This window comes from Moschus berezovskii, chromosome 8, assembly GCF_049115385.1.
Source record: "Moschus berezovskii isolate FMDL1 chromosome 8, NW_MosBer_1.0, whole genome shotgun sequence".
In the NCBI taxonomy this organism is placed as follows: domain Eukaryota; kingdom Metazoa; phylum Chordata; class Mammalia; order Artiodactyla; family Moschidae; genus Moschus; species Moschus berezovskii.
The window spans coordinates 110,700,017-110,725,680 of NC_142467.1; the positions used below are offsets into that span (position 1 = coordinate 110,700,017).

Below are 25,664 nucleotides of genomic sequence, written 5' to 3' on the forward strand. Positions count from 1 at the left end.
CTGGAAGGGAGCAAGGACTTGGTTGTGCCTGGTGTGGGTTGGGTGCTTGGAGTACCTTGTAGTCGAGTTGCATGTTATAAAACAACCCCAGCTGGGGAGCGGGAGATAGAGGAGTTGGTTGATGGGGGGCCAGGACCAGGAGTCTGTGAGGGGCCCGTGACCCGTGGCCAAGTAAGAGGTGACTGGGGTAGGGTGGGCCTTGGAAAGTGGCACTGGGAATTGAGAATGAATGGGACTTGGGAAGTGGTGGCAATGGGTGGTTCAAGTAGGAGCGTCTCGATTCCTGAGATCAGATCCTGGACAAGAGACGGTCTGGAGAGCCAAGTGGGATCTGCTGCGGTTGTAGGGCCTTTGGGGACACTCAGGTGACCTGGCAGCTGAAGCAAACCTAAGGTGGACAATTTGAGTTCTGCCAGCGCAAGGCTAGGCCAAGAAGGGCCAAAAGAACTGGGAGGAGGAGGCTGGGCTGTCCCCAGGCTCTCTCCCGCCCAGGCTCTTTGTGGTCCTGTTCCGCCTGCTCAGCTGCCCAGGCTCTCCCTGGCCGTGGCCACGCCCCCTCCCCACCCGCGGCCACTGAGGCGGGGCGGGGCGAGCGGGCCACTCTTCCTCTCGGGGCCAGCCTCCGAGCAGCAGAGGAGGGTGATAAAGCCCTGCAGATAACCCGCTCACAGGCCAGCCTGGCCTACCAGAGTCGCTGCCACCATGAAGGACGAGGTAGCTCTTCTGGCCACTGTCACCCTCCTGGGAGTCCTGCTGCAAGGTGGGCTGGTTCCTGCTCCGGAGGTGGGTGGGCCTCAGACCCCTGAGGCCTGCCTTCCTCCTTCCAGGCTCTGGGCAGGGTCGGGGGAGTGGTCTGGAAAGGCCAGGCCTAGGTGAGGGACAGCCCAGACTCCTGGTACTCGAGCTCTGCTGGCTCCAGAGGAAGGGATGCTTCAGGGCTGAAGGCCTGGCACTTTCCCCAAGTGGGAAGGGGAGAGACCCTGGAGGGGTGTCTGCGGGGCAAACTGTGAAACTCTGGGCAGGGACTATGGCTGGGAGGTGCCTGACCTAGGGGATGGGCAGGGAAATGGAAAAAGGCTCCTGAGGGATGAGTGAGGTAGGCATGTGGGATGCCTGGCTTGGGGTTTGGGGTGGTCCTCTGACCAGCATAAATAGCCCTGGAGGAGGGCAGGGCTTTATGTGAGAAAGTGGGGCATCCAGCCATGTTGGACCTGAGCAGGAGGGCAGGCTGCCAGCATGAATGGATGTTCTGATGGTGGGTATAGAAGTGGGACAGCCATGGGCCTGAGGCAGCCCTACTCCAGATGACCACTGTCCTCTCCAACTGTTTTCTTCTCTGGGTGTCCCAGTGAGGGGACCCCATCGCCTGGCCCTGCCTTCAAAGGCACTCTCTATATCCTCGAACGTGTGAAGCTGGACAGAGTTGAAACCCCCAAAGGTGCCTGCTGAGTGCTCTTTTCAGATTGGCCCTAGATGACACATTCCTGGGACAGACATGCCCTAGGACAAGACACAGCTGAAGGCAGGGGCCCTGGAGCAGCTGAGTAGTCTGAGTTGATCTCCACCTATACCAGCGAGCTCATGTCAGGTCCTCCTCACACAGACACAGGGCCGCCCTCCAGGCCCTGAACGGTGCTGGCAAGGCCACCCTCGGTATTTGCAGTGCACTGAAGTTGGGCCCTACAGAAAGCCCAGCACCAAGGGCATCAGAGCCACAGAACTTGCAGGAAGATAGTTGGAAACACCCAGCACAGTAACTCTGTGTGTGGTGGGCACCTGGCCTGCAACCGAGTAGAAGGGTTCCTGTGCACTCAGGCTTTCAAGAGTCAGCCCCCACTTTCTCTATACCCATCAGTGTAGGAAGGCAGAGGGGCAGAGGCCGGGAGTTTGGAGGCGGACTAGAAGAGTCCCAGCTGTTAACCACCTGGGGGCAAAGGAGATGGTATCCAGACCCTGACTGCGGCAGGGTCCAGAGAGCCTGGACAGAGGAACCGAGGCAGGACCCGACACCACGGTTTGCAGGCACAGTGATCCAGGAGGTCCCTCCTGGTGAACTCTGAGGGCGGGGAGCAGGGACGATGGTCACAAGGTGTGTGCTCCCCTGAATCTGGAAGGATGCAGCCAACGGTGGCTCAGTTGGTAAAGAACCAACCTGCAATACAGGAGACCCGGGTTCGATCCCTGGGTAGGGAAGATCCCCTGGAGAAGGAAATGGCAACCCACTCCGGTTTTCTTGCCTGGAAAATCCCTTGGACAAAGGAGCTTGGTGGGCTACAGTCCATGGGGTCTCAAAGAATCAGACAGGACAGAGCGACGAACACTTTCACTTTCACTGCCTTCAAGTGGGACTCCTAGTCCAATGCCGTGGGCCACAGTCCATGCCTGCTGCTGCTGCTGCTGCTAAGTCGCTTCAGTCATGTCCGACTCTGTGCAACCCCACAGATGGCAGCCCACCAGGCTCCCCCGTCCCTGGGATTCTCCAGGCAAGAACACTGGAGTGGGTTGCCATTTCCTTCTCCAATGCATGAAAGAGAAAAGTGAAAGTGAAGGCGCTCAGTTGTATCCGACTCTTCGAGACCCCATGGACTGCAGCCTACCAGGCTCCTCCGTCCATGGGATTTTCCAGGCAAGAGTACTGGAGTGGGTTGCCATTACCTTGGGAATTGGGTATCTGCTTGTGTTTTGCAAGTCAAACTAATTCAGGAGCAAAGTCCTTTCAAGGGCAGGTGTCCTGTGACGTGTCATCCCTTCCTCCTACACTCACCGGGCTGGACAGGACCTCTCAGAGCCCCAGGCCCACACCTTGTCCTCCCTATTGAGTGTCATGGACACCAGAGACGAGCGGGGTCCGGTGGTCCTCTATGTTGGGCTTTAAAGGGGAATCTCCACGAGCAGGGCGTGGAGCAGAGATCAGAGAAGGTGCGCAGCCAGGCCGGGAGTCAGGGTGCCGAGTCTGACTCCTGCAACCCCTCTGTCCCCAGCCTACTTCTCCCTGCAGGTGATCTCAGCGCGCAGGGCCTTCCGCGTGTCGCCGCCGCTCACCACCGGCCCGCCGGAGTTCGAGCGCATCTACCGAGCCCAGTGAGCCGCGGTGGGAGGGCGCGGGATGGGCAGTGAGGCAGCCCCCGGGCGGGCAGGCTCTGAGGGAGCAGGCCGGCGCCTTCATGCTGCCCCGCCCGCCCCGCAGGGTGAACTGCAGCGAGTACTTCCCGCTGTTCCTCGCCATGCTCTGGGTGGCCGGCATCTTCTTTCACGAAGGTTTGGACGTGGGCGAGGGGCGCGCGCGCTGGAGCCTGAAGGTCCCCGCAGCAGCGGGCTCACCGCGGCCTGCCCGCCGTCCCCTCCCCTGCCGCAGGTGCAGCGGCACTGTGTGGTCTGGTCTACCTGTTCGCGCGCCTCCGCTACTTCCAGGGCTACGCGCGCTCCGCGCAGCAAAGGTGAGAGGCGGGGCGGGGCGGCTCCCCGGAGGCCCGCCGGGGCGGGGAAAGGAGGTAGATGCGCAGGGCGGGGACGGCCGAGGCCGCTAGCGGAGCGCGGCGGGACCGGCGGCTGGCTGGAGGCGGGTCCCTTTTGGGGTCCAGTGGGTGGGCTCCCGGTGGAGGCGGGCAGTGGGGTCGGCGTCCTGACCCGCCGCCGCTGAGCCCCACTCGCAGGCTGGCCCCGCTGTACGCGAGCGCGCGCGCGCTCTGGCTTCTCGTGGCCCTGGCGGCCCTTGGCCTGCTCGCCCACTTCCTCCCGGCCGCGCTGCGTGCCACGCTCCTTGGACAGCTCCGGAAACTGCTGCTGAGGGCCTGAGACGGAGGACGCCGGGACGACGGAGCTGCAGTTGAGCCGGAGCCTCCCGGAGCCTCCTCCAGTTCTCATTAAAGCGTCCATGACAGGACCCTGAGTGCACTCTTTTGGTCGAAATGGGTCGCGCAATGCGGGTTGTAGAGCCTGCAGGGGCCTAACTTCGGCCCGTAGCAGACAGTGGGCTGCCGGGCGGAGGCGGGGCTGCGGGAGGCACGAGGCCGACCGGGACGGGGGTGGGGGTGGGGGTCCTCGATCCGTCCGGGTTCTGTCCTGTTCCCAGACCCCGGAGGCACACGCCCGGGGCGCAGGCTCCCTTTCTCCCGATGCTCACCCAGGGCTTCTCCCTGCGGTCAGCCCTTTCCTCGCCTGTCCCTCTCCTATGAATCCTGCCTCTCTGCTGACCCTCAGCCGCCCTATTCCGTGTACCCTGGCCTTCACAGCCAACACAAGGGACTTTTTGGGATCGGTACTGGGTTACCGGCATCTAGATGCCTAGGTGGCACAGTGGTAAAGAATTCACTTGCTGATGCAGGAGACACAGGAAACATGGGCTCCATCCCTGGGTAGGGAAGATCCCCTGGAGGAGGAAATGGCAATCTACTCCACTATTCTTGCCTTGAAAATCCCATGGACAGAGGAGAGTGGTGGGATGGGGTCACCAGAGTCGGGCGCGACTGAGAACAGGTGTTCCGGGCAACCTGTGAATATAATCAATTTGGTTGAATGGCATGCTCCGATATTCTTGCCTGGAGAATCCCATGGACAGAGGAGCCTGGCAGGCTACAGTCCATGGGTTTGCAAAAACTTGGACACGACTGAAGCGGCTTAGCACGCATGCACAGGTGCTCTCCGGTAAACGTCGGGGTGTCTTGGGACCCAGATCTGTAAGGAATGCCCACTGGGAATAGTCCCTCAAGAGGTGGCTTTTAGCTGAGAATGGAGAGGAGGGGAACCAGGTAACAGCAAAGGCCCTGAGCCGGCTGAGAGACCCTAAAATGGGTCAGAGACCAGGGGCTGGTGCAGGGCCTTGGAAACGGGGGTCAAAACAGGGCGAGACCCAGGAATGCGTTGGGAGAGGAGATGGGGGCCTCTTTGGTGAGAGGCGGCTGCAGGCACTTCCAGAGCTATGAAGGGTGCTAGGGGGACTGCTCTGAGGAAGGTCATCTCGGACGTGGTGGGGTGGGGGGGGTAGGGGGGAGGAGAACCCAGATTCCACACTAGCTCCATCAGTTACCTAGTTACCAAGCCGCCGCTCCCAGGAAATGGAGGTTAGGTCGTGCTGAGCCACGTGGCAAGGCAGGGATGCCTGATGATATAGCCGGATTAGAGGCGAACACGTCATTAACCCTTTATTACAAGGAACGCTCTTATAGAAGTATATGTGGACTTAACGTGAAAAAATCAAATGTATCCAAGAATAAAAAACACAGCACATAAAGTAGTATATGCATTCCAGTGTTCGCGCCAGAGACAGTGGGTGCCCAGGAAAAAGCTCTTCTAAAACGGCCTGGCCCAACGGGGCCAGGAGGGAGCGGCTCCTGGCGGCGCGGCCAGCCTCAGGCACAGTGTAGGCGCCGCCTGCCTCTTCCCCGCGGCCGGCAGGCGGGGCAGCACCAGTTCCTGGGGCCTCCGGGCCAGCGGCCACCCCAGGCCGGCGGAGAGCGGTCCCAGGCAGAACCCTGCAGACTGGGGCGGCCATGCCTGGCCCTCCGGGGGCAGCGGCGACATTCCAGGTCTCCTGGGCTTCAGGACCAGCTGAAATGCACCTTCGTAAGTATCAGCTTAGTCAGCCTTTTTCAGGAAAATCTGGAAGAAGCAGGCTCACTGTCAGCTGGGGTTTCAGAGAGTGCTGGGATTTAGCTGCTGGGTACAGCTCCCCATCCCCTGCCCCACGTCACCTCGCTCAGAATGACCCAGACAGGTGAGTCTGTCTGGATGGAGAGGCGCAGTGCTTCCAGGGGGCCGAAAGCAGGATCCACTTCACCCTGTGCCACGCCCTTGGAGAAGGAGCCTGGGGGAGCGCAGCAGTGAGAGGCGGCCCCAAGAGCCCTGCTCAGAGCCTCGCCCCCACCTCTGCCCAGTAGCCCCTCACTCACCTATCTGGAGGTAGCCATCAGGGCTCCGAGGGTACTGCAGAGTGACCGAATGGCCCTCCTGCAGGGCCTCCTTGTCTGACTGGGGGTTCTGGGGGCAAAATCAAGGGGCTGAAGCCAATGGCTGTGGGAGGGGCAGGCCTCGGTGCACACCCCACCCCACCCCCGCCCCACACTCACATCAAAGGGCAACACCTCCACAGATGTGTTGAACAGCTTGTCCTCCGGGTGCTCGATGTTGCCACTACGGAAGAAGAACCTGCGGCCAGACAGGCCTGTGAGCTGCTGCAGGGGTGGGCACTGCCTAGGGATGACACCCAGCAGAGAAAAGGCCAGGCCTGGGCCAGGACTGCAGTCGGTGGGGAGAGGGGAACAGGAAGGAAGGCCAGCAGTCTCCAAATGGAGGAAACAGGCTGCAAGGGTTAGACATTTTTTTCCTTCTCTACACAAAATTAAAAGGAGGTAAAATTCTGTGTTGCCATGACGACACCTGGTTCCACCTGAACTTTTCTCAAACCTTGAGCCAACCAATGTTTTTCTTATGGAAATGGTTTTCTTAAGCTATGTTAATGAACTACGTATTTACCCTAGACTGTGTCTGTCTTCGAGTTGGTTCTGCTTAAGACTCAGAACCAATTAAGTGCTCAACAAACCGGTATATTTTCCTCATACACTGCTCTCCTAATCTATGTTAATGAAACAACACATTTACTTGGAAACCTGCCTTTCTTCAAGATTCATGTCAGCTGTGTTATGGCCTGGGATGACTCACCTGATGCCAATGTTATCTGAAAACGCATGCTGTGGGTGAGGGGCCTGGTGCCACTCTGAGCTTTGAGACATCTCCTTCCTCTAATATAACATCCTGCTAGAATCTTTCTGCCCTCTTCTGATGTCTATGTCAGAAGCTTTCTCCATCTGTTATACTTTAATAAAACGTTGTCACACAAAAGCTCTGAGCAATCAAGCCTCGTCTCTGGCCCCAGACTGAATTCCTCTCCTCTGGAGGCCAAGAATCCCCGCGTCTTTCATGGCTCAGCAACAACCTTTCAATGGGCCCTATGGTACTGAGCCAAGTTGGGCACCACCGAAAGCAGTCGTTGGACCGTACAAGGCAACTTACTCATAAGGCCGATGGTGATGGGCAATGTCACCAAGCTCCTGTGGGCGCTGCTGGACTTGCCTTTACGAAGTAGCTACTGTTCCTTTTTTTTGTCCTCACCACACGCAGCTTATGGATCTTATTTCGCCAACCAGGGACTGAACCCGGGTCCACAGCAGTGAAAGCCTGAGTCTTTCCACTGGACCACCAGGGAATTCTGTAGCTACTGTTCTGAGCTACACTTTTCAGATAAGAAAACCTAACAACATTAAATAATCTGCTGGGGGGTCACAGAGGGCAATCTGTAGGGTTAAGAAATTTGTGGTGAGACTTGAACTGCAGTAGCCACCCTCCCCCTCCCCCAAAGTGGATCTGTGGGCGCTGGCACTGACCGCTCCAGTCGCAGCGGCTGGAAGAAGCGGAAGCGGATGAAGTCCCCTGCAGAGGGCGTGAAGGCCCAGAAGAAATCCTCGTGCAAGTAGGCCTTCTCCAGGGTGAAGTGCTGGTACGTCTTGAGGCTCGTGCTCACTTCTGCCGGTGGGTTCACGTGCTCCATCCGCAGTGCGTGCTTCCCAAAATCCTTGTCCTACAGTAGTGGAGGGACAGAGGTGCCAGGGTGGGCCCTGGGCTTGCCCAACCTCAGCCCAGGCTCTGCGGTACTCGACAAGGCTCCAGTGTGGCACTGCCCACCTTCAGTTTCTGGATCTTGCCCGCCAGTGAGGAGTGGGTACCCACATGCTGGAAAAGGGATGGCTTGAAGCGGATCCGCAGGTTGGCCTTCTGCCGGTCACAGTGCTTCTGTGGAGGGAGGGTGACACACTGGGGCTTAAACTCCACCTCTGAAGACAGAAACTCCTCCAGCCAGCAACACACAGACTCCTCCTGGCGGGTGCACGATCACCAACACAGTCCCTGAAGGAGGCTGCTTGCTCCACCGTCCCGCCCGCCTCTGTGCAGGCCCTGCTCACCGCATCCTTCTCAGGGTTGCAGACCTTCACCCACAGAATGTGGTCCAGGAGCCAGTCAATAGGTTTGTCCCGGTAGAACATAAGGATGAACTCCACAATGACGCTCAGGTCCAGCGACTTGAACATCTTCCCTGAGGGCGGGAATAGGGGGAAAAGGGTTCTGAGAAGGCAGCTCTGCCCTGACCTGCTGCTGTTGCTAAGTCGCTTCAGTTGTGTCCGACTCTGTGTGACCCCATAGACGGCAGCCCACGAGGCTCCCCCGTCCCTGGGATTCTCCAGGCAAGAACACTGGAGTGGGTTGCCATTTCCTTCTCCAATGCATGAAAGTGAAAAGTGAAAGTGAAGTCGCTCAGTTGTGTCCGACTCTTAGTGACCCCATGGACTGCAGCCTACCAGGCTTCTCCGTCCATGGGATTTTCCAGGCAAGAGTACTGGAGTGGGGTGCCATTGCCCTCTCCGCTGCCCTGACCTACTTCCTCTTAATTCCTGTGGGGGACTCTGGGGAGGGTCCCACAGCAAAACCTCTGGCTGGCTGCAGGCAGGTGTGGGTAAGCAGAGGGTGGATGGGCTGGTGAGCCCAAACATCTTGATGCAGAGGGGCAGGCAGGAATAGACCAGGAGGGGCTACAGCGGGCACTCTAGGAAAAGACTCAGAGCCTGACCTGGGCTTGGGAACAGGAAAGGGGGCTGAGAGCTGATGACAGAGGCAGAAGTGGGCTGGGAAGAGATATTCTGGTCAGGCCAGGTGGGCAGGAAGGGGGCTGGCACACCAATGAAACCCAGCTGGGAGAACTCCAGAATCATCCAGTCTTCCGAGGGCTGCTGGAGCGCAAAGTTCTTCATGGTGCTCAGGTAGTTGGGCTTGGCTATGATGTCGTCTTCCAGCTGCACAGTGGTGGGTGGGGAGAAGGGCGCCAGGACTCAGGATGGGCACAGGGAGGGCAGGGCTCGCCACCCAGGCCCGTGCGGAGAGTCAGTGCTCACCTGCACGTAGTAGACGCCTTTGGACTGTGCATACATCATGAGGAAGCAGTAATCAAGGTTCTGTTTGGTCCTCCACCTGTGGGTCAGGGGCAGGGGCCTCAAGAGCTCAGACCCCTCTACCTCCAGTGTGGCCACCACACAGGCCACTGAGTGGGTTAGCAGGCCCCCCGCCCCCATGCAGGGGTCCTCCAATGGAACAATGGAGGCACTGCAGAAAAGGACTCAGGACTCAAGACACCCACAGGCTAGGTTCCTTAGCACAGGGGGGCAGGTTTCTGGTAGTACCTGACTCTCTCCTTGGGGTCCCCAAACGACTCTCGGAGGCGGGAGAAGTCAGGGTAGAAGTGGGGAGAAGGGGAGATGACTTCCAGGAGCCCAGAATGGATCTCTGTAGGGAACCTGGGGACAGGAAGGCCCAGTGAGTGTGCAGACTCCAGGGACCACAGCAAGGGCAGAGTTGAGCTAGCTAGACCCCGTCCTTTACTTAAAGCCCACCAGGCAGACATCCCCCAATACCACACCCATCCTACTGACACAGAGAAGCTTCAGAGGGGTTGGGTCATCTCTACATACCCCTCCCAGAGCCAAGAAGGGAAGCACCCTTTCCCATAGGCGGAAGGCACCTTCCTGCCCAACACTTCACAAAGAGTCCTCCCTTCACCAGCCTTGCTGGGCTGTCAGTACTCACAAGGCCTTGATATTCTCTGTCACCAGCGAGGTATACTGTAGGTCAGTCTGTGGGAAGACCAAGTGCCCTCCCTGAGTCAGGCTGTCATCCCAAACAGCCTGGAAGAAAAGGCTGGGGGAAGGACACAGATCTTTCTCCCACCGTCCTAAAGGCTAAGTACGGCTGGGCCTAGGGACCATAGGTACCTCAGAGAAAGCCCTTCTAGATACCTGGGACCAAGGGGTGGGGCGGACTAGGTAACTTCACATCCCCAGGAGGAGAAACTGTTTCTTTCCTTTTAACTTTTTACCTTGGCAAGTTTGTGGATGAAACCAACAACTGAACTTGCGAGTCTCTTCCTCTGAAACCCTGCTCTTTTCCTCTCCCAGCTCCTTTGTGCCCTGCACTGAGCGCCCCTGGCCTGGCCCCGCCCACTCGCCTCAGCAATCAGCACCACGATGACCGAGTCCTCCTTCTCCTGCGGGGTCAGCTCCGAGATGAGTGAGTGCAGCGTGTCGGTCAGGTAGGAGTGCACCTCGCGCCGCACGCTGGGGATGCCCATCACCACCGACACTGCGGGGACACGGAGGGTTGGCCCTGGGCATGCGTGAGCATCGCCCCACCGCCCGCCTCTGGCCTCTCCTGGGCCCCCTACCTCCGGTGCGGCCCTGGCCCACGCGCACGGCCGGCTGCAGGCTGCTTTCCTTGGCCAGCAGGTGCGGCAGGTGGTGGAAGACAGTGGGCAGGTGCAGCACGTGCTTGTGCGAGACGTTCCACGGCTTCAGGCGCGGATCCTCTGGGTGTGTTGGGAAGGGGCAGGTCAGACAACGACCTTAACCATCAGCTTAGCGTCCCCACCACATCCCACTCCCTGCGCCTCACCCGTTAGGTGGCCCCACGTGCGATTGCTGTCTCCGACTCGCAGCGCCTGTCTCTCGGACATGGCCCTCTTGATCTCATCCAGCACCAGGTTGAGCTCCTTGGAGCGCTTGAGGCTCTCCTGCTCGGCTGCATGCAAGCGGTCACGCAGGGCCAGGAACTCCCGCTGGTAGACATCCACCACATCACCTGTGAGTGGTATGCACGCTGTCACCAGGGGGCAGCCTAGAGGTGACCTGCTGCCCCCTGAGTGTGTCAGCACACATATCTGTTCACATCTGTTCTCATGCCTGTTATATGTGAGTCACAAGGGCTTACATAAAAGTCACTCTGAAGTCACAGTGACACTCACACCTGCAGAAGAAAAGCCTCCACAGGGGGAATTAGCTCTCTCCAGTGCTCTCCCTTTATTTTCTCCACTGAGGAGATGTCTGAAGTGGGAAGGCTGCAGGATCACTTTCAGGCCCAGGTGGGACAAACTAAGCTGGAGGTGGAAAAGCCTAGCACTGAATTCTCTCCTCCCAGTAGCTCTCACAGCCCCTTCCTGCTTCTCCTTGCAGCATCTCCTCCTTCCAGGAGGTAGGACATCCAAGAGCTCATCCAAGACCCACCTTCCTCAAGCAGTTCTGAGGTTGAGGCCAGCCCTCCCCTGTTCCTTCTTTCAGCCTCTGCACTTCGCTTCCCACCCCACTTCACGGAGATCACAGGCAGCCCCATCCCCAAGGCTCCCTGGGGACAGAAAACCTCCCTGAACATCCCCTCCTATCCTCCAAGTAGGACTGGGCCCCAGACACACATTCATCACTGTCCCCATGGCGGTCATTATACACTAGACACAAGCTCTGGATTCATAATCTCACATAGTGAGGGGGTGGGGGGACTGCTGCAGTTACAGCCCCCAGGGCTCATAGGAGCAAAAGAAGTTGAAAAACGAGTCACAGGTCCCTCAGCAAGGTAACAGCAGAAAGGGAACACAAGCTCTGAATGCCCTGAGGCCTGCTTCTCTGAAGAGCTGTCCCAGGCCTATACCATGCCACCCAGAGGGACCTGTATCAGAACCTCCAGCTGGGTCCCATCTGCAGGCTCTGAGGTGGACATGGCCTGAAGCAGCACAGAGGTGGTGCTGCCTGACAGTGGACAGGGAGCCCCAGGGTGCCAAGTACTTGGCTCCACTGGCCTGGCAGGGTCAAGCAATCAAGAATGAGACAAAAACAACAGTGCTACCCGCTGCTGCTGCTGAGGCAGCCAGGTCTCGCCAGGCTGTTCACTCTCAAGGCCTTTTCGGATCTGGCTTTTGCCCTCTCTTATTTGCTAGCACACACACTGCCTTTTCCTCGTCTGACATCTATGCTTTCACACATGCTTGTTTCATCAGCCTGGGATTCTTCTGGGCCTAATGAAAGCCCATGGAGCCTTCAAGGCCTCGGTGCAAAAATCTCCAAGTCTCGGAAGCCTTCCAGATTTCTCCCCTCTCATCCTCAGGCAGCTCTTATATTTCTTGATCCCTCAGGGGGATCACAACCCCCAGAATGCCCTGGGATGGTGTCACTTCACCACAACTAGATACTCCAAAGGTAATGACCAAGGCAAAATTCGGTCATCCCGGGACACCCCCTTCCTGTACCTAGGGCAGAGGCCTAAGTGCTAAGTTCCAGAAAAAGAAAAAGGAGTAGCCCCTAGGAAGGACAGAGAGGCTTGAGCGGGGGGAAGAGTAGGGGAGCCAAAAAGAGCCTTGACAAGGCACTCCAAAGTCAGAAGCTTGCCCCAGTCTCCCTCCCCACACCCTGCCCCTGGGGCCAAAGGCCAGGCCACTTCAAGCTTCGGTGCTCAGGACAGCCCACTGGAGAGGGAGTTAGGAGTCAGGTTACCAGATCTTTGAGGCTCTGCCCAGGGTTCCCAGGCCAGGTTACCCCAGAAACCTGACCCTTTAAACAGGGAGCTGGCTATGCCCAACACTCCCCCGCCCAGCGGCCAATAGGAAGGGTAACTGGAGAGTGCTGAGGCCCAGTAGGATGTGGTTTAGAGCTGTCTAAGCAGATAGGTGGCCTCCCTCCTGCATAGTCTCCACCTACCTACCTATTGTCCCTGATGCCCACCCCAATGCTACAGGCTATACCCAAGGAAGTCCCTGCAGCAGGGCCCTCTGTGAGGTAGAGGGAGCGTAAGGAGGCCTCACTCTCTCTGCCTGCTGCCTCTGCTCCCCCTACACATGGCCTTCTCTGATTTTTAAGTAGGCTGAGCTCTGGCCAACCTTAGTTTGTCCGAGGTGGACCCTGCTGACCTGAATCACCCTGACCATTGAGGCCTGGGCACAGCCTGCTCCCTACCCTGGTCCTCTTGCCAGAAGTTTTCCTCTTTCCAAGTCCTGGGGGCAGCTGTGGTCACACTACTGGAGGCTTTCCTGCCCCTCCCTCTACCAGAAGGCAAAATAATCAAGATATCTGAAGCTCACAGACCACAAGTTTCCCTGTTCATTAAAGAAGCAGATTTCAAGGTTGAAGCCAGGGCACACACCTTGTGCCCTGTACTGAGGGATGGAAAAATAGGCTCAAGAGAGGCAAAGGCAGGTGCCAGGCCCAGTGAAGGTCTGCTGTTAACCTGCAGTGGGGCAGAAGCATGGAGAGGAGTGCAGGTGTCCCCCTCCTTTCCAGGATTTGCATCCAACCTCCCAGGGGTCAAGATGGGCATCCATCATTGCTGAAGTCTAAGAGAGGGGACAGCCTAGACATGGGGGAGGGCTGTGTGGCTCAGGCTAACCCCCTGGAGAGTCTGTTGTCTTCCCTGGGGACCTTTTGCAGGGCTATAACTGAAGCATTAGTAGAGCTGATGCACAAATTTTGTCAAGGCTGGATGTGAAGGTGAGCCTGAAACCTGCATCCAGGGTCCATCTTGCCAAGGCCTTTGTGTCTTTCCTGGCCCTTGGCTTCCAGCACGCCACCTGCTCCTACTTTCCTTTCTCTCTGGCTCCCTACCCACCTCTTTCATTCCCTACAGATATGGATTCCTCTGCTTTTCCTCTAAGCATCCCTGCCGAGGCCAGCCCTCTCCCGAGTTCCATATTCACTGCAAACTGGAAGCCAAAGTCCAGTCTGGTCTCAGACTTAGTCTGGCTTCCCTACAGGCTTAATACAATCATCTGAATGTAAAAATGAGAAAGGCTCATATAAGAGCCCAGACTCAAGTTTCTCTTCAGGCCTTCAAAGACCAGATCCTACTGGGCCCCCCAAAAGAGTAGCAGCCCTCAGTAGGGAAGGCCCAGGTGACCCTCTTGTCACATGTCACAGGCTTCTGGGCTTTCAGGCCCCAGGGACAAGGACCCTGTATCTGAACGCCAAGTCTTTGACCAGGATCCTGGATGCTTCCCTTAGGGAGCTGCTACTGCTGCTGCTAAGAAGCTTCAGTTGTGTCCGACTCTTTGCAACCCCATGGGCTGTAGTCTGCCAGGCTCCTCTGTCCATGGGATTCTCCAGGCAAGAATACTGGAGTGGATTGCCATGCCAAGAGATCTTCCCCACCCAGGGATTGAACCCACATCTCTTAAGTCTCCTGCATTGGCAGGCAGGTTCTTTACCACTAGGGCCACCTGGGAAGCCCCTAGGGAGAGTAGGCCTAAATGGAGCCATGGGTATCCCTCACTCCTATGCTCCTGGACACTGTGGCTAGTCAGACTCACAGTCTGGTGTCCTGGCACAGGTGGGGGTCTGACATTGCAATTCCTGACATCCAGCTGGGAGCATGGGGCTGCTGCAACAGGCACCTAGGAACTGTGGCCTCACCCAGGGCAGGGTGCAAGGGCTCATTACTTCACTCACAACTGAACAAATGTGCCCCAGCCCATCAGGTACAACCCCACCTTGGCCTCCAAGCTAGTCTGCCTACCTGGCCGCTCTCCCAAGGGTCCCAAGTGTCCTCCCCTAGGTGACACACCTCACCTACATAGAACTCTGCCCCAGCCATGCCTTTTCCTGGGTCAAACACCCCACATACAGAGACCTACAGAGAACTCTGCTCCAGCCGTGGCCTCAATGTACCAAGTCCTAGGGTTCTCCTTCCAGGCCTTCTGGTGCCCCAAGGACAGCCCAAGCCTTCACCCAAACAGGGCTGGGCTAAGCTGGGCAGGCAGGAGCCAAGTGGGGACACGGGGACTTCGAGGGTCAGAAAGGCTCCTCCTGCAGCCTCTGCTGGGGACAGGGAAGCAGGAGGTGGGAGCAAGGCTGAGGTCAGCAGCCTCAGCCCCATCCTGCCTAGGCCTCCTGCAGGGAAAGCCAGAGGCAGGAAGGAAGCAGCTTTTCCTGCTGCCTCTGGTGCTGCAGGCTGGGTCGACAGAGGCCTGCGACAGCCTCCTCAGCCTTGTGCCCTCAGCAAAGGCTCCCCTCAGCCCCATCCATCCCAACTAACATGGAGCCAGTGCTGGGGTCTGCCCCCGCAGCCCGAAGTGTGCTAGCAGACTCGGAGGGCCACGGCGGTGGACTGGCTAGCTGGAGCAAACTTCACGTGAGGCCGCGTAAAGGAAGTTAACCGGTAGCCAGGTGGGCTGCTCCTGAGGCCCCCAAGGCAGCCCGCAGGCCAGCAGCCGGAGGAAGGCTTCCACAGCGCCCGCTTCCCCGTGGAGTCCTGGGGGCAGAGGTTCCGGAGGGCGGCTGCTGAGGCCCCAGGGAGCCGCACGCGGAGCGGGCCGGCGCGGAGCCGTGCTGGAAGTGACAGTGCCGCCTGCACGTCCGGTTGCCAGTTCACGCGGCTCTCGGGAACGCGGCATCCGTGTGCCCGGCCGCCTCCGGCCCTGTGTCTCCCCTCCCTCTCTGAGAACTCTGAGGCCCCCGGCTCGCCTGAGCGGGCGACCCGCCCCAGCGCGGGCAGAACTCGCGGAGGCCAGCGCCGCGCGCCCGCCTGGAGGCCCAGCCCGGCCCGGGGCGGATTTCGTTACTCCCGCAGCAAACAAGTGGGGCGCGGAGGGAGGGGCGTCCGCCCGCGCCGGCCGGGGGGAGGGGGCGCGGCGCCGGCTTCCGGCCGCCTTCCGCGGCGGCGCCCGGGCCCGCAGCCGGGCGGGCGCGGAGCGGGGCGCGGGGCAGCGCCGGGGGGGCTCACCTTTCTGGCCGCTGAGCGCCGCGTACCAGGAGAGCGAGAAGAAGGCGCACAGGCAGAAGAGCAGCAGCGTCAGGAAGGCGCCATTGCGGAGCCTCATCTCCTCAGGTACGCGGTGGGCGCCGGCGGGGCCGAGGCCGCATGGCCCGCGGGGCCGGGGCCGGAGCGCCGGGGCCGGGAGGCTGCAGGGGCCCCGGCCCCGGGGCGCGCTGCGAGCCCGGGGCCGGGCGGAGGCGCGGGCCGGCCTGCCGGGCTGCGGACCGGGCCGGGCGCCGCCCCGCCGGCTCCTCCAGGCTGCGGGACGCGGACGGCCTGGGCGCGGCGCTCGGGCCGGGCCGGGCCGCGCTGGGCTGGGCTGGGCTGGGCGGCGAGAGCCGCGGCCCGGCCTGGATCCCGGGCCGCCGCGGACTCGGCTGCGAAGGGCGGGGCGGCCGGGACTTAAAGGGGCCGCATCACCCGCTGCCGGCCCCGGTGCGCGAGGGGCGGGGTGGGGGCCCGCGCCGGCCCGCCCCGCGGCCGCAGCCCCGCGTGCGGGTTAGGCGCCCCGGGCGCCGCGCGGCGCGGGTGGCGGGCCCTGCGCGCTGGCCTCACGTAGGTTGAAGCGGGGCCCTGCCAGACTGTGCGGTCCGCTGTGGTGGCGGCGTGCGTCAGCCCCCCAGCCCCTTCTCGTTAACGTTTTCCTCACGAACTTCCTCAGCCCATATTTGGACCTCAGTCGGCTTAACTGACGACCCTCAGGCCCCTGTCCCAGGTCTGAGGGGTTTAGGCAGAAGTGAGACAGGCCGGGATCTGGAGCCCTTAGCTGCGGTGCCTGCACCTGCGCAGAGGTCTTATCCAGCTGAATACAAAGACACTACAAGGGACTAAAAGTTACTGTGTGAGTGGGCAGTTGCGGCACATTATGAACAGGATACAAAAAGACCAAAAACCCCAAGCTGCCACTTCCGAAGGGTACTGTGCATGCCCCTTGCACTTGGCCTGAAGCATGGGCAAAGCGTCTAAGCCACCCCCTCCTGACTAACCCCTAGACACAGCCCTACCCTCACCCCATTTAAGGAACCAGGTTGCCCCCCCACCCTCAGGAGCCAGCAAGGGACCCGGTTACTCTGTCACTGCTGCGGCAGCAAGGACCCCAATAAAGCCTTGCCTGAATTTCTTGTCTCCCCTCTATCTGGTCAGTTTCTGTTGATTAAGAAAGGCCAAGAACCCAGATCAGTAGCAGAGTTTTGGCACCCAACTTGGGACAATGGTCTGCTTCCCAGGAGATCTGGGCGCCTGCGGGACCACCATTGGTGACAAGTGATCACCTGAACCTCACTTCGTCCCACCTGGGTGCCTCGTTCAGACAAAGCTTAACCCTTCCTTTTTGTCTCCTTCCCCTTCTTGTTATCTCTCTACTTCTTTCTCCTTTTCTGCTCCTCTGTTGTATCCTTCTGAGAGAGTGGACCTCCTGCAGCTAATCACTGCTCTCAGCCTGTGGCTGGCTACAGCTCACCTTGACAGGTGACAAGCAGAGGTGGGAGAGGCTGGCCTCACACCGAGCAAACCTTGGTCCAGTGGGCTCTCCCTGACGGGAGATTTAGGATAGTGAGTGAGGTTTAAACATCATATAAGGGGCTGGAAGCCCTATCCTCCCAGTATTCTCACCTTTATTTTCCTGCTGTTTTTTTTTCTTTTTTTTCAGTCTTTCTGTTCTTCCTCCCTGTACCTCTCCCTTGATCCTTATATCTGCACTCGCATCCCTGTTATGCTGAAAACTTGCTTGTGTCAGGCTCTGTGATTGGTACTTGTTAAATAAGGATCTTCATCTTATGCAGTTTTGTCTGTCCAACTGTTCCTGCAAGTCTCTGCTAAAATTGTGGGCATGGTGGAACACTAAGCCTTGAAATTCAAACACAGCCCACATTGCCTGAGACTCCAGCCTTGGGTTACTTAGATATTAAAGAGAAAAAAAGTGGAGGAGATGAACTTGTACTTCCCCTTCCTCTGCCTCTACAGTGTAACTCTTTTGCCTGGGCTCTCAGGAACTTTCTGATCCATCAGTAGTCCCCCAGACTGAGGAAAAGAAAGAGACATTTTATTTTTTGGGAATTACATCTCTTTTTTATTTATGATGATGGTGAAGATGATCATGATGATGTAAGCTGCAAGTGTCCAGCATCATAAAATAACATCTGTACATACTACAGAGTGAGCCCCACTGTAAGTATAGTCAGCATCCATCACCATATAGCTCCCCTCTCACCCAGTCCCTTGCCCTCTGGTGACCACTGATCAGTTCTCTGCTGAGTTACGGAACTGATTTGTCTCAACAAATCTATGAGTTTGTTGCTGTTGTATTGTTTGTTGTTTTTGTTTTTATTCCACATGATTAAAATCATAGAGTGTGTGTCTTTCTGCTTACTTATTTCACTTAAGACCCTCAGGTTCCATCCATGTTGTTACAAATCGCAATATTTCATTCTTATTTATCTTCTGAGGAGATAAACATCTCTTTATCCATTTATCCATGGATGCACACTTAGGTGACTTCCATATCTTGACTGTTGTAAATAATGCTGTAATGAACATAGGGGTGCATTTATCTTTTTGAATAAGTATTTTTGTATTAAAAGAGACCTTTGGAAAACTAAAAGATCTCTGATTCTGTTGAATGTCTTTATGTAAAAATTAACTTGTGAATGAACTGTATTTAATTGGCTTAAAAGAAACTGAGTGCTTATGTACATACTCAGAAACATAAAACTCACCAGAATAGATTCCAGATTCATATGATCTGGGAGATAATCAATATTAAATTAATATTTGGTATTAGAGCTTGGTTTAAGCTTGTGGGCTTAATTAATACAAACCTGTCTTTAGAATCATGAACAATAAATGTAAAGCTTTTATTGTATGTAGGGTTACTGGAAGTCGGTAAATGCATATTGTTTCTGTTATAAAATCTGTCAACAGGGAAAATAACCTGATATGATTACATTTTTAAGTAAATATTACTGAGGTAAGAGCTTTTTGGTAAACTATAGGAATAATTCTTTACCAGCTGAGCTACATGTTTTGGAAATATCCATCTAAAATAGTCTCTCCATATTTTGATAACTTGAAACAAAATTAAGTTAATTAATAGGAATTCATTGAGGATCCAGGCCATTTCAAATAAGATGAAATATTGGAACATTAATTGCTAAGCAGATCCAAATTTACTCCTTTGCCTACTTTTGTCTTCTTATGAGGGGGAAACTAAAGATGTTTGAGTATATCAGGCACATATCTTTTTTTTTTTATTAAAAAAATTAATTTATCTTGATTGAAGGCTAATTACTTCACAATACTGTAGTGGTTTTGCCATACATTGACGTGAATCAGCCATGGGTGTACATGTGTCCCCCATCCTGAATCCCCCTCCCACCTCCCTCCCCATCCCATCCCTCAGGGTCGTCCCAGTGCACCAGCCCCAAATGCCCTCAGACACATATCTTTTACCACAGACCACATTAAGGAAAGAAATTGTGCTTTAAGAAGATGCATGTTTCTAGAGGTTATGGGATGTTCCAATCAGGGAACGCTAATGTAAAAGATAGGTCATGGTTGCTTAAGGAAAGTAGGATGTGTGCTTTCGGTAAAAGAAGGTATGAGGAATGGAAATATATTTTGTCCTGCTGCTGCTGCTGCTAAGTCTCTTCAGTCGTGTCCGACCCCGTGTGACCTCATAAATGGAAGCCCACCAGGCTCCCCCATCCCTGGGATTCTCCAGGCAAGAACACTGGAGAGGGTTGCCATTTCCTTCTCCAATGTGTGAAAGTGAAAAGTGAAAGTGAAGTTGCCCAGTCGTGTCCGACCCTTAGCGACCCCACGGACTGCAGCCTACCAGGCTCCTCCATCCATGGGATTTTCTAGGCAAGAGTACTGGAGTGGCTTGCCATTGCCTTCTCCGATATTTTGTCCTAGAGCTTGTTATTTCTTCTTTCTAATTAATTAAATTGGAATATAGTTGATGTACAGCGTTGTGTTCCAGGCGCGCAGCACAGTGAATCAGTTATGCACATACACGTGTCCCCTCTCAAGATTGTTTCCCCACATAGGCCATTAACGTATTGAGTTTAGAGCTCCTTGTGCTGTACAGTAGGTCCTTATTGATTATCTATTTTATAAATAGTAATGACTATTTCTGCTTCATTGACTATGCCAAAGCCTTTGACTGTGTGGATCACAGCAAACTGTGGGGAATTCTGAAAGAGGTGGGAATACCAGACCACCTGACCTGCCTCTTGAGAAACCTGTGTGCAGGTCAGGAAGCAACAGTTAGAACTGGACATGGAACAGCAGACTGGTTCCAAACAGGAAAAGGAGTACGTCAAGGCTGTATATTGTCACCCTGCTTATTTAACTTATATGCAGAGTACATCATGAGGAACGCTGGGCTGGAAGAAGCACAAGCTGGAATCAAGATTGCCGGGAGAAATATCAATAACCTCAGATATGCAGATGACACTACCCTTATGGCAGAAAGTGAAGAGGAACTCAAAAGCCTCTTGATGAAAGTGAAAGAGGAGAGTGAAAAAGTTGGCTTGAAGCTCAACATTCAGAAAACAAAGATCATGGCATCTGGTCCCATCACTTCATGGGAAATAGATGAGGAAACAGTGGAAACAGTGTCAGACTTTATTTTCTTGGGCTCCAAAATCACTGCAGATGCCGATTGCAGCCATGAAATTAAAAGATGCTTGTTTCTTGGAAGGAAAGTTATGACCAACCTAGATAGCATATTAAAAAACAGAGACATTACTTTGCCAACAAAGGTACGTCTAGTCAAGGCTATGGTTTTTCCCGTGGTCATGTATGGATGTGAGAGTTGGACTGTGAAGAAAGCTGATCGCCGAAGAATTGATGCTTTTGAACTGTGGTGTTGGAGAAGACTCTTGAGAGTCCCTTGGACTGCGAGGAGATCCAACCAGTCCATTCTAAAGGAGATCAGTCCTGGGTGTTCATTGGAAGGACTGATGCTAAAGCTGAAACTCCAATACTTTGGCCACCTCATGCGAAGAGTGGACTCACTGGAAAACACTCTGATGCTGGGAGGGATTGGGGGGCAGGAGGAGAAAGGGACGACAGAGAATGAGATAGCTGGATGGCATCACTGACTTGATGGACATGAGTTTGAGTGAACTCCGGGATTTGGTGATGGACAGGGAGGCCTGGCGTGCTGTGACTCATGGGGTCACAAAAAGTCGGATATGACTGAGCGACTGAACTGAACTGAACTGAATGCCTATTAAGTATTTTGATAGAGGCAAGCAGTCAGAGATTTCACAAAAACAGTGCTCTATAGCAGGGAAACCCAACCTCCAGGATCTAATGCCTAATGATCTGAGGTGGTTGTTGTTTAGTCGCTAAGTTGTGTCCGACTCTTTGCGACCCCATGGACTGTAGCCCGCAAGGTTTCTCTGTTTCATAGGCTTTTCCAAGCAAGAATACTGGAGTTGGTTGCCACTTCCTTCTCCAAGCTTGTTATTTCTGAATGGGGAAAGAATAAGGGACAAACCCCGTGATCCAAGCAGGTGTGCCACCTTCATGATTGATCCCTACTGGGGCAGAGCTGCCAGAGGCTACAGAAGGCCCTAAGAGTCTATATTTCCCATTCCCCTGGCTGCCAGCTCTCCTAAGTCCCTGTCACTGCTGGGGTCCCTGTTATCCAAGCAGCTGCTCCACCTCTGTGTCTGGTCCTCACTGGGACACCTCCAAGTCCTCCAGGGAAGCCTCTGGAGCAGACTCCTGTGGATAACCCACATGCAGAGGTGAAGATAAAATTACAGTTGAACCCCAGGGGCAGTGTGACTAAGGAAGAGGATGGAAAATCTTCCTACCAGCTGTACAAGCTGCAGATTAAATGCATATGGTCAACTAGACAGACTCTGTATCTATGGAGTATATAAAAGGACAGTGAGAGTTCCCACAAAGGTAAACGCAGTATCTCTGGCAACTGTGGACACTGGAGAAAAGAATACACAGGAGTAGCGCCAGATTAGAGTCTCAGCTGTCCCCATAGCAGGTCTGGAGACCAGCCCAGCGTTGGAGAGTATCCTAGGGACGTGGAGATGCCTGTGACTCACAACAAGGGAAAGGATGCTGACAGCTGAGAGCTGAGAAAAGCATTTATTGTTACTCGTGTTTTGACTGGTTCTGTGATTGGTTCTGGACTTTTTTTTCCTTCCTTTTTTTACCCGCTCTGTAACTGTGGTTGTTGATTTTATTATTACTATTAACTCTATTTAAGCTTTTGAGAATTTTTTTTAAATCACACTTTTATTTCCTTTATATACTTCTATCTCTACATTCGCCTTTTGCAGGTCTGTGGGTTTGTTTGTTTTCTTTTTTCTTCTTTTTAAAATTTATTTTTAATTTTTTATTTTGTATGTTTTTCTTATTGTTCTTTTCCTGCTGTAGTTATTCTTTAATATACATAAATCTTTTTTACATACTTCAATTTAACTTTCCTTTTCTTTCTTTCATCAAGTTGTTAGTTTTTTTTGCTTTATCCCCCAGTTGGCACTCTGCTTTGGTTTTGTTTCCTGGTTAGTTTTTTAGTTAGTTTTGTTTTTATTTGGTTGATAACACTTTTGGTTTCCTTTACTTGCTGGGTCACTTTCTTATACTTTCTTTTTCTTTGGACTGTTTTGGTTTTGCTTGTGTGTGCGTGTTCCATTGTTTTTGTTATTATTTGTCTGACTTTGTTTGTACCATTCGTATGGGATTTGTCTTTTGTTTCTTATTTTGTTTTTAGTTTTTGTGTGTTTAATTCCCTTTAATGCCATAACAGGCTGTAAGGTCAGACCTCAGTGGCCATTTTGGCCTTTTCCCTTACCCGCTTCTCTTCTTCCCACTGGCGGGAAAAGGCTGACTATTGTGCTCTGTTCCCTCATTCCCTCCCCCATTGCTAGAGTGTCCTTGAGGTATCGGTTCCTGGTAGAGATCAACCCTCTCCTAACCTCCCCCTCCTAATCTCCTGTCCAGAAACAGCAAGAACAATTCCGCTGTGTCAGCACAACCTTGAGCAGATCGGGCAACCAACCCAGTCTTGCCCCCCCAACCCCCTGGCTAACTGACCTATGAGAGACCAGCACTTCAAATTTTGCCTAAAGTTATAAAAGTTGCCTCTTGCCTTTGTTGGGCGCAGACTTCCTGACCTCGCTCTGTTAGGTCTTGGGGTTCTGCCCAGGGGTGCGCAGCCATTAAAGCCTGTTAACATTATCTATCTGGCATCTGGGTTCTCTTATTCAACATCATTGGGCTTTACATTTCGCGCCCAACGTGGGGCGAGTTGAGAGCCCACCCCGCCGGCCACAGGGCCCGTGGCTCCCTCGGGCCCAACCCACGCCCTGGGCTGAGTCATCTCCTCAATAGGACCGCTCAACCGTCTGGCAGAATACGGGGTAAGTTCCTCAAGTCAGGCTTTGGGGTGAGCTCTCCCTTCTGGCGAGTGATCCTAGGGAGTCCAGTTCTCTGTGGGCCAGGCCTGTTCCGAAATCACAGCTGTGTCTGGCTCCCTCCCGCAGGCCAGGCCTGCTCCTCGGCGCCAGTCGATTTGGAGATGTTTGACTCGGCTGCGGCAGCCCTTCCGATTCCTCGGCACCAGTCGATCTTGGAGACATCCATTTTCTACTGCGGTGACCCTTCTTGCTGGGGTGTTAAATCTCTTGGGAACGCCTGTTTGATTTACCCCTGAGCCTCTATTCCGTCACTTGCCATGGGGGCAGCCGCTTCCAAACCTGACCAGGGTTGGTCAACTCCTCTGGAATGCCTCGTGGCCAACCTTAAGACTTTGCATCTGTCTCACAATATCCGCCGCAAGTGGTTGATTTTTTTCTTTGCTCTGAGGCCTGGCCCCAATATTCTCTTGACAATGGCTCTCAATGGCCTTCAGTGGGGACCTTTGATTTTAACATCCCCTGTGATTTAGATAATTACTGTCAAAGGATGGGAAAGTGGTCTGAGGTACCCTATGTACAGGCTTTGATGGCGACTGCGCCCCCACCCCTCCCCCATACGTTTTCCCCCCTCTCCCAAATCCTTCTTTCCCTTTCCCCTTCTGGCCCCTCGCCGCCAGCCAAAACAACCAAAACGGTCCACACAGACCGAGGAAAACTCTGCCCTCGGCTTCATGCAAGCAGCCTCGGGAGCCCTCAGCTTGCGCAGTTTGGCACAGCGCCAGCAGCTGACCAAGGAAAACTCTGCCCTCACGGTTCCTCCAGAAGACCTGACCCAGAAGACCTGACGGCACCGTGCCTTCCACTTCTGTTACTTTCTCAACTCCCTCTTCCCAGCTTCCCCAACCCCTCCATCATTAACACTTTAAGTGCCTTCTCTGCAGTCTTCTCACTCAAGATATGGCTCCCTGGAGGCGCCACCGGGGGGCTCCCTCTGTTCCGTCACTCTCCCCACCCCAAAAGAGAGTCAGGCCATCTGTGTGGCAGCCAAAACGGTAGCTAACCAGAGACACCTGGCAAATCTGGCAGATCCCGCCCAACCCCCTGGGGCAGCTGCCTAACAGAGACTAACGGGAGGGACAACGGAGAAGGGCCAGTATACATGCTGGAATGTTTGCTAGAAGGCGTGAAAGCCACCTCCCTCAAGGTAGTTAATATGTTAAAGCTAGATGAAGTAACCCAGAGCCCTGATGAAAACCCTGCAGTCTTCCTCAATAGGCTGACCAAAGATCTCACCACTTACACCCACATCACCCCAACTCTCCAGCAGGGGTCACCACCCTGGCTAATCGCTTCATATCCCAGTCAGCTCCAGACATCAGGGAAAAGCTATCTAAGGCTGAGGACGTGCCTGAGACCCCCATCCGAGATCTGGTAAAAATGGCCTTTTTTAAAGTATATAATGCCCGGGAAGATGTAGCCAAAGCCAGCCGTAAGGCAAGGTTTAAACAACAGGCCAAACTGCAGGCCAACCTCCTTGAGAGGCATACCCAGACACTGGTAGCAGCCTTGCGGCCGGCCACCGAACAAAAGGTGGGTCCCCAGAAGCTACCTCCAGGAGTCTGCTTCAAATGTGGCCACAAGAGTCATTGGGCCCGCCAGTGCCCAAATCCCAAGCTTCTAACCAGGCCATGCCCTCGCTGTAAACAAAAGAGGCACTAGGTGAATGGCTGCCCTCAGGTGGCCATGACCTCGACCTTGCCAGGCCGGGGCTTGGGCCCCCAAAGGGGTACCTCGTCCTCGCCTCCCGCTTTGGAACTTCTCGCCCTCGATGAAGACTCACGACGCCCAGACTCAGGGACCCCCATAACCCAAGCCGAGCCCAGGGTAGTGCTTCAAGTGGTGGGTAAGTCTATCAATTTCTTGATGGATACGGGGGCTACTTATTCTGTTCTTCCCTCTTACGGGGGCCCTCTAACTCCTTCCCAGATCTCGATGGTGGGTATAGATGGCAAGCCCTCACACCCCCTACAGACTGTACCACAGTCTGGTCAGCTCGACCATCACCTATTCACCCACTCCTTCCTAGTCCCACTCCGCTATTAGGAGACATTCTCACTAAGCTCAAAGCCACCATACATCTGCCTTTCTCACGCCCTTACTCCCCTCCCTGCCTCTATTCCTCCTTTATGCCTCTGAATCTTCCCTTATAGACCCCACAATATGGGACGGCTAGGTCCCCACTTAGGGGAAGTAAGATATATATGTTCAGTAAAGAAGGTATAAAAAATGAAGTTAAAACAAATGGGTACAAAAAGTGATAAGAAGGTTTGATGAAAAGTAGACCCCAAGAGAAGAGTTTTTATGTATAGATAAAAGTTTTCTTGAGATGTTGAACTGCCTTTGATAATGGATTTTAAGTTTGTTTACCTCTGAAGTGATTTGTTCTATGTTTACCTTTAAAATCTTCTTTGTTACTTTGGCCAAGTGAATATATTATCTCACAGTGATCTACATGATTCTATCTGACTGAGTGTTGTAAACCCTTTTGATATTTATTGACAAAACTGCCTAAATAGCTTGACTTCTAGCTGACTTTGGGATGCTTCAGAGGGCCCCTGAGACATCCCAAAGAGCTATTAAACTACCTGAGTTCATCTGACATGTTAAACT

General features: G+C 54.7%; 3 protein-coding genes across 8 annotated transcripts in view; 2 read left to right on the plus strand and 1 right to left on the minus strand.

Annotated features, from left to right (window-relative positions):
* Nucleotides 1–601: 601 nt before the first annotated feature.
* LTC4S (leukotriene C4 synthase) lies at nucleotides 602–3,883 on the plus strand. 3 transcript variants are annotated; one of them, XM_055429880.2, is made up of 5 exons: nucleotides 602–760; nucleotides 2,982–3,081; nucleotides 3,188–3,258; nucleotides 3,356–3,437; nucleotides 3,654–3,883. In XM_055429880.2, exons 1-5 carry the CDS (start codon nucleotides 703–705, stop codon nucleotides 3,793–3,795), a joined length of 453 nt encoding a protein of 150 aa, XP_055285855.1. In that variant the 5' UTR covers nucleotides 602–702; the 3' UTR covers nucleotides 3,796–3,883. The 3 variants fall into 3 exon arrangements, with proteins under 3 accessions (XP_055285855.1, XP_088695401.1, XP_088695402.1); XM_088839275.1 differs by having other exon boundaries at nucleotides 624–783; nucleotides 2,999–3,081; XM_088839276.1 differs by having other exon boundaries at nucleotides 688–714; nucleotides 2,999–3,081.
* A 1,241-nt stretch (nucleotides 3,884–5,124) lies between these two features.
* Nucleotides 5,125–15,758, minus strand: MGAT4B (alpha-1,3-mannosyl-glycoprotein 4-beta-N-acetylglucosaminyltransferase B). Of its 4 annotated transcripts, none has more exons than XM_088839270.1 (15): nucleotides 15,571–15,758; nucleotides 10,489–10,674; nucleotides 10,262–10,402; nucleotides 10,046–10,179; nucleotides 9,628–9,674; nucleotides 9,225–9,338; nucleotides 8,940–9,015; nucleotides 8,726–8,840; nucleotides 7,956–8,086; nucleotides 7,723–7,785; nucleotides 7,380–7,573; nucleotides 6,066–6,144; nucleotides 5,889–5,976; nucleotides 5,691–5,803; nucleotides 5,125–5,598 (listed from the first exon to the last, which is right to left on the minus strand). In XM_088839270.1, the coding sequence occupies exons 1-15, from the start codon at nucleotides 15,665–15,667 to the stop codon at nucleotides 5,575–5,577; spliced, it is 1,602 nt and encodes a 533-aa protein (XP_088695396.1). In that variant the 5' UTR covers nucleotides 15,668–15,758; the 3' UTR covers nucleotides 5,125–5,574. The 4 variants fall into 4 exon arrangements, 3 of the variants coding, with proteins under 3 accessions (XP_088695396.1, XP_055287180.1, XP_088695397.1); XM_055431205.2 differs by having other exon boundaries at nucleotides 7,678–7,785; XR_016038131.1 differs by having other exon boundaries at nucleotides 5,573–5,598; nucleotides 5,889–5,996; nucleotides 7,678–7,785.
* The window catches only part of SQSTM1 (sequestosome 1), an 87,274-nt gene continuing 77,150 nt past the window's right edge, over nucleotides 15,541–25,664 (plus strand). The window contains exon 1 of the mRNA XM_055431209.2: nucleotides 15,541–15,675. The gene's annotated coding sequence lies outside the window, so the exon portion shown is untranslated. The remainder of the gene's footprint in view (nucleotides 15,676–25,664) is intronic.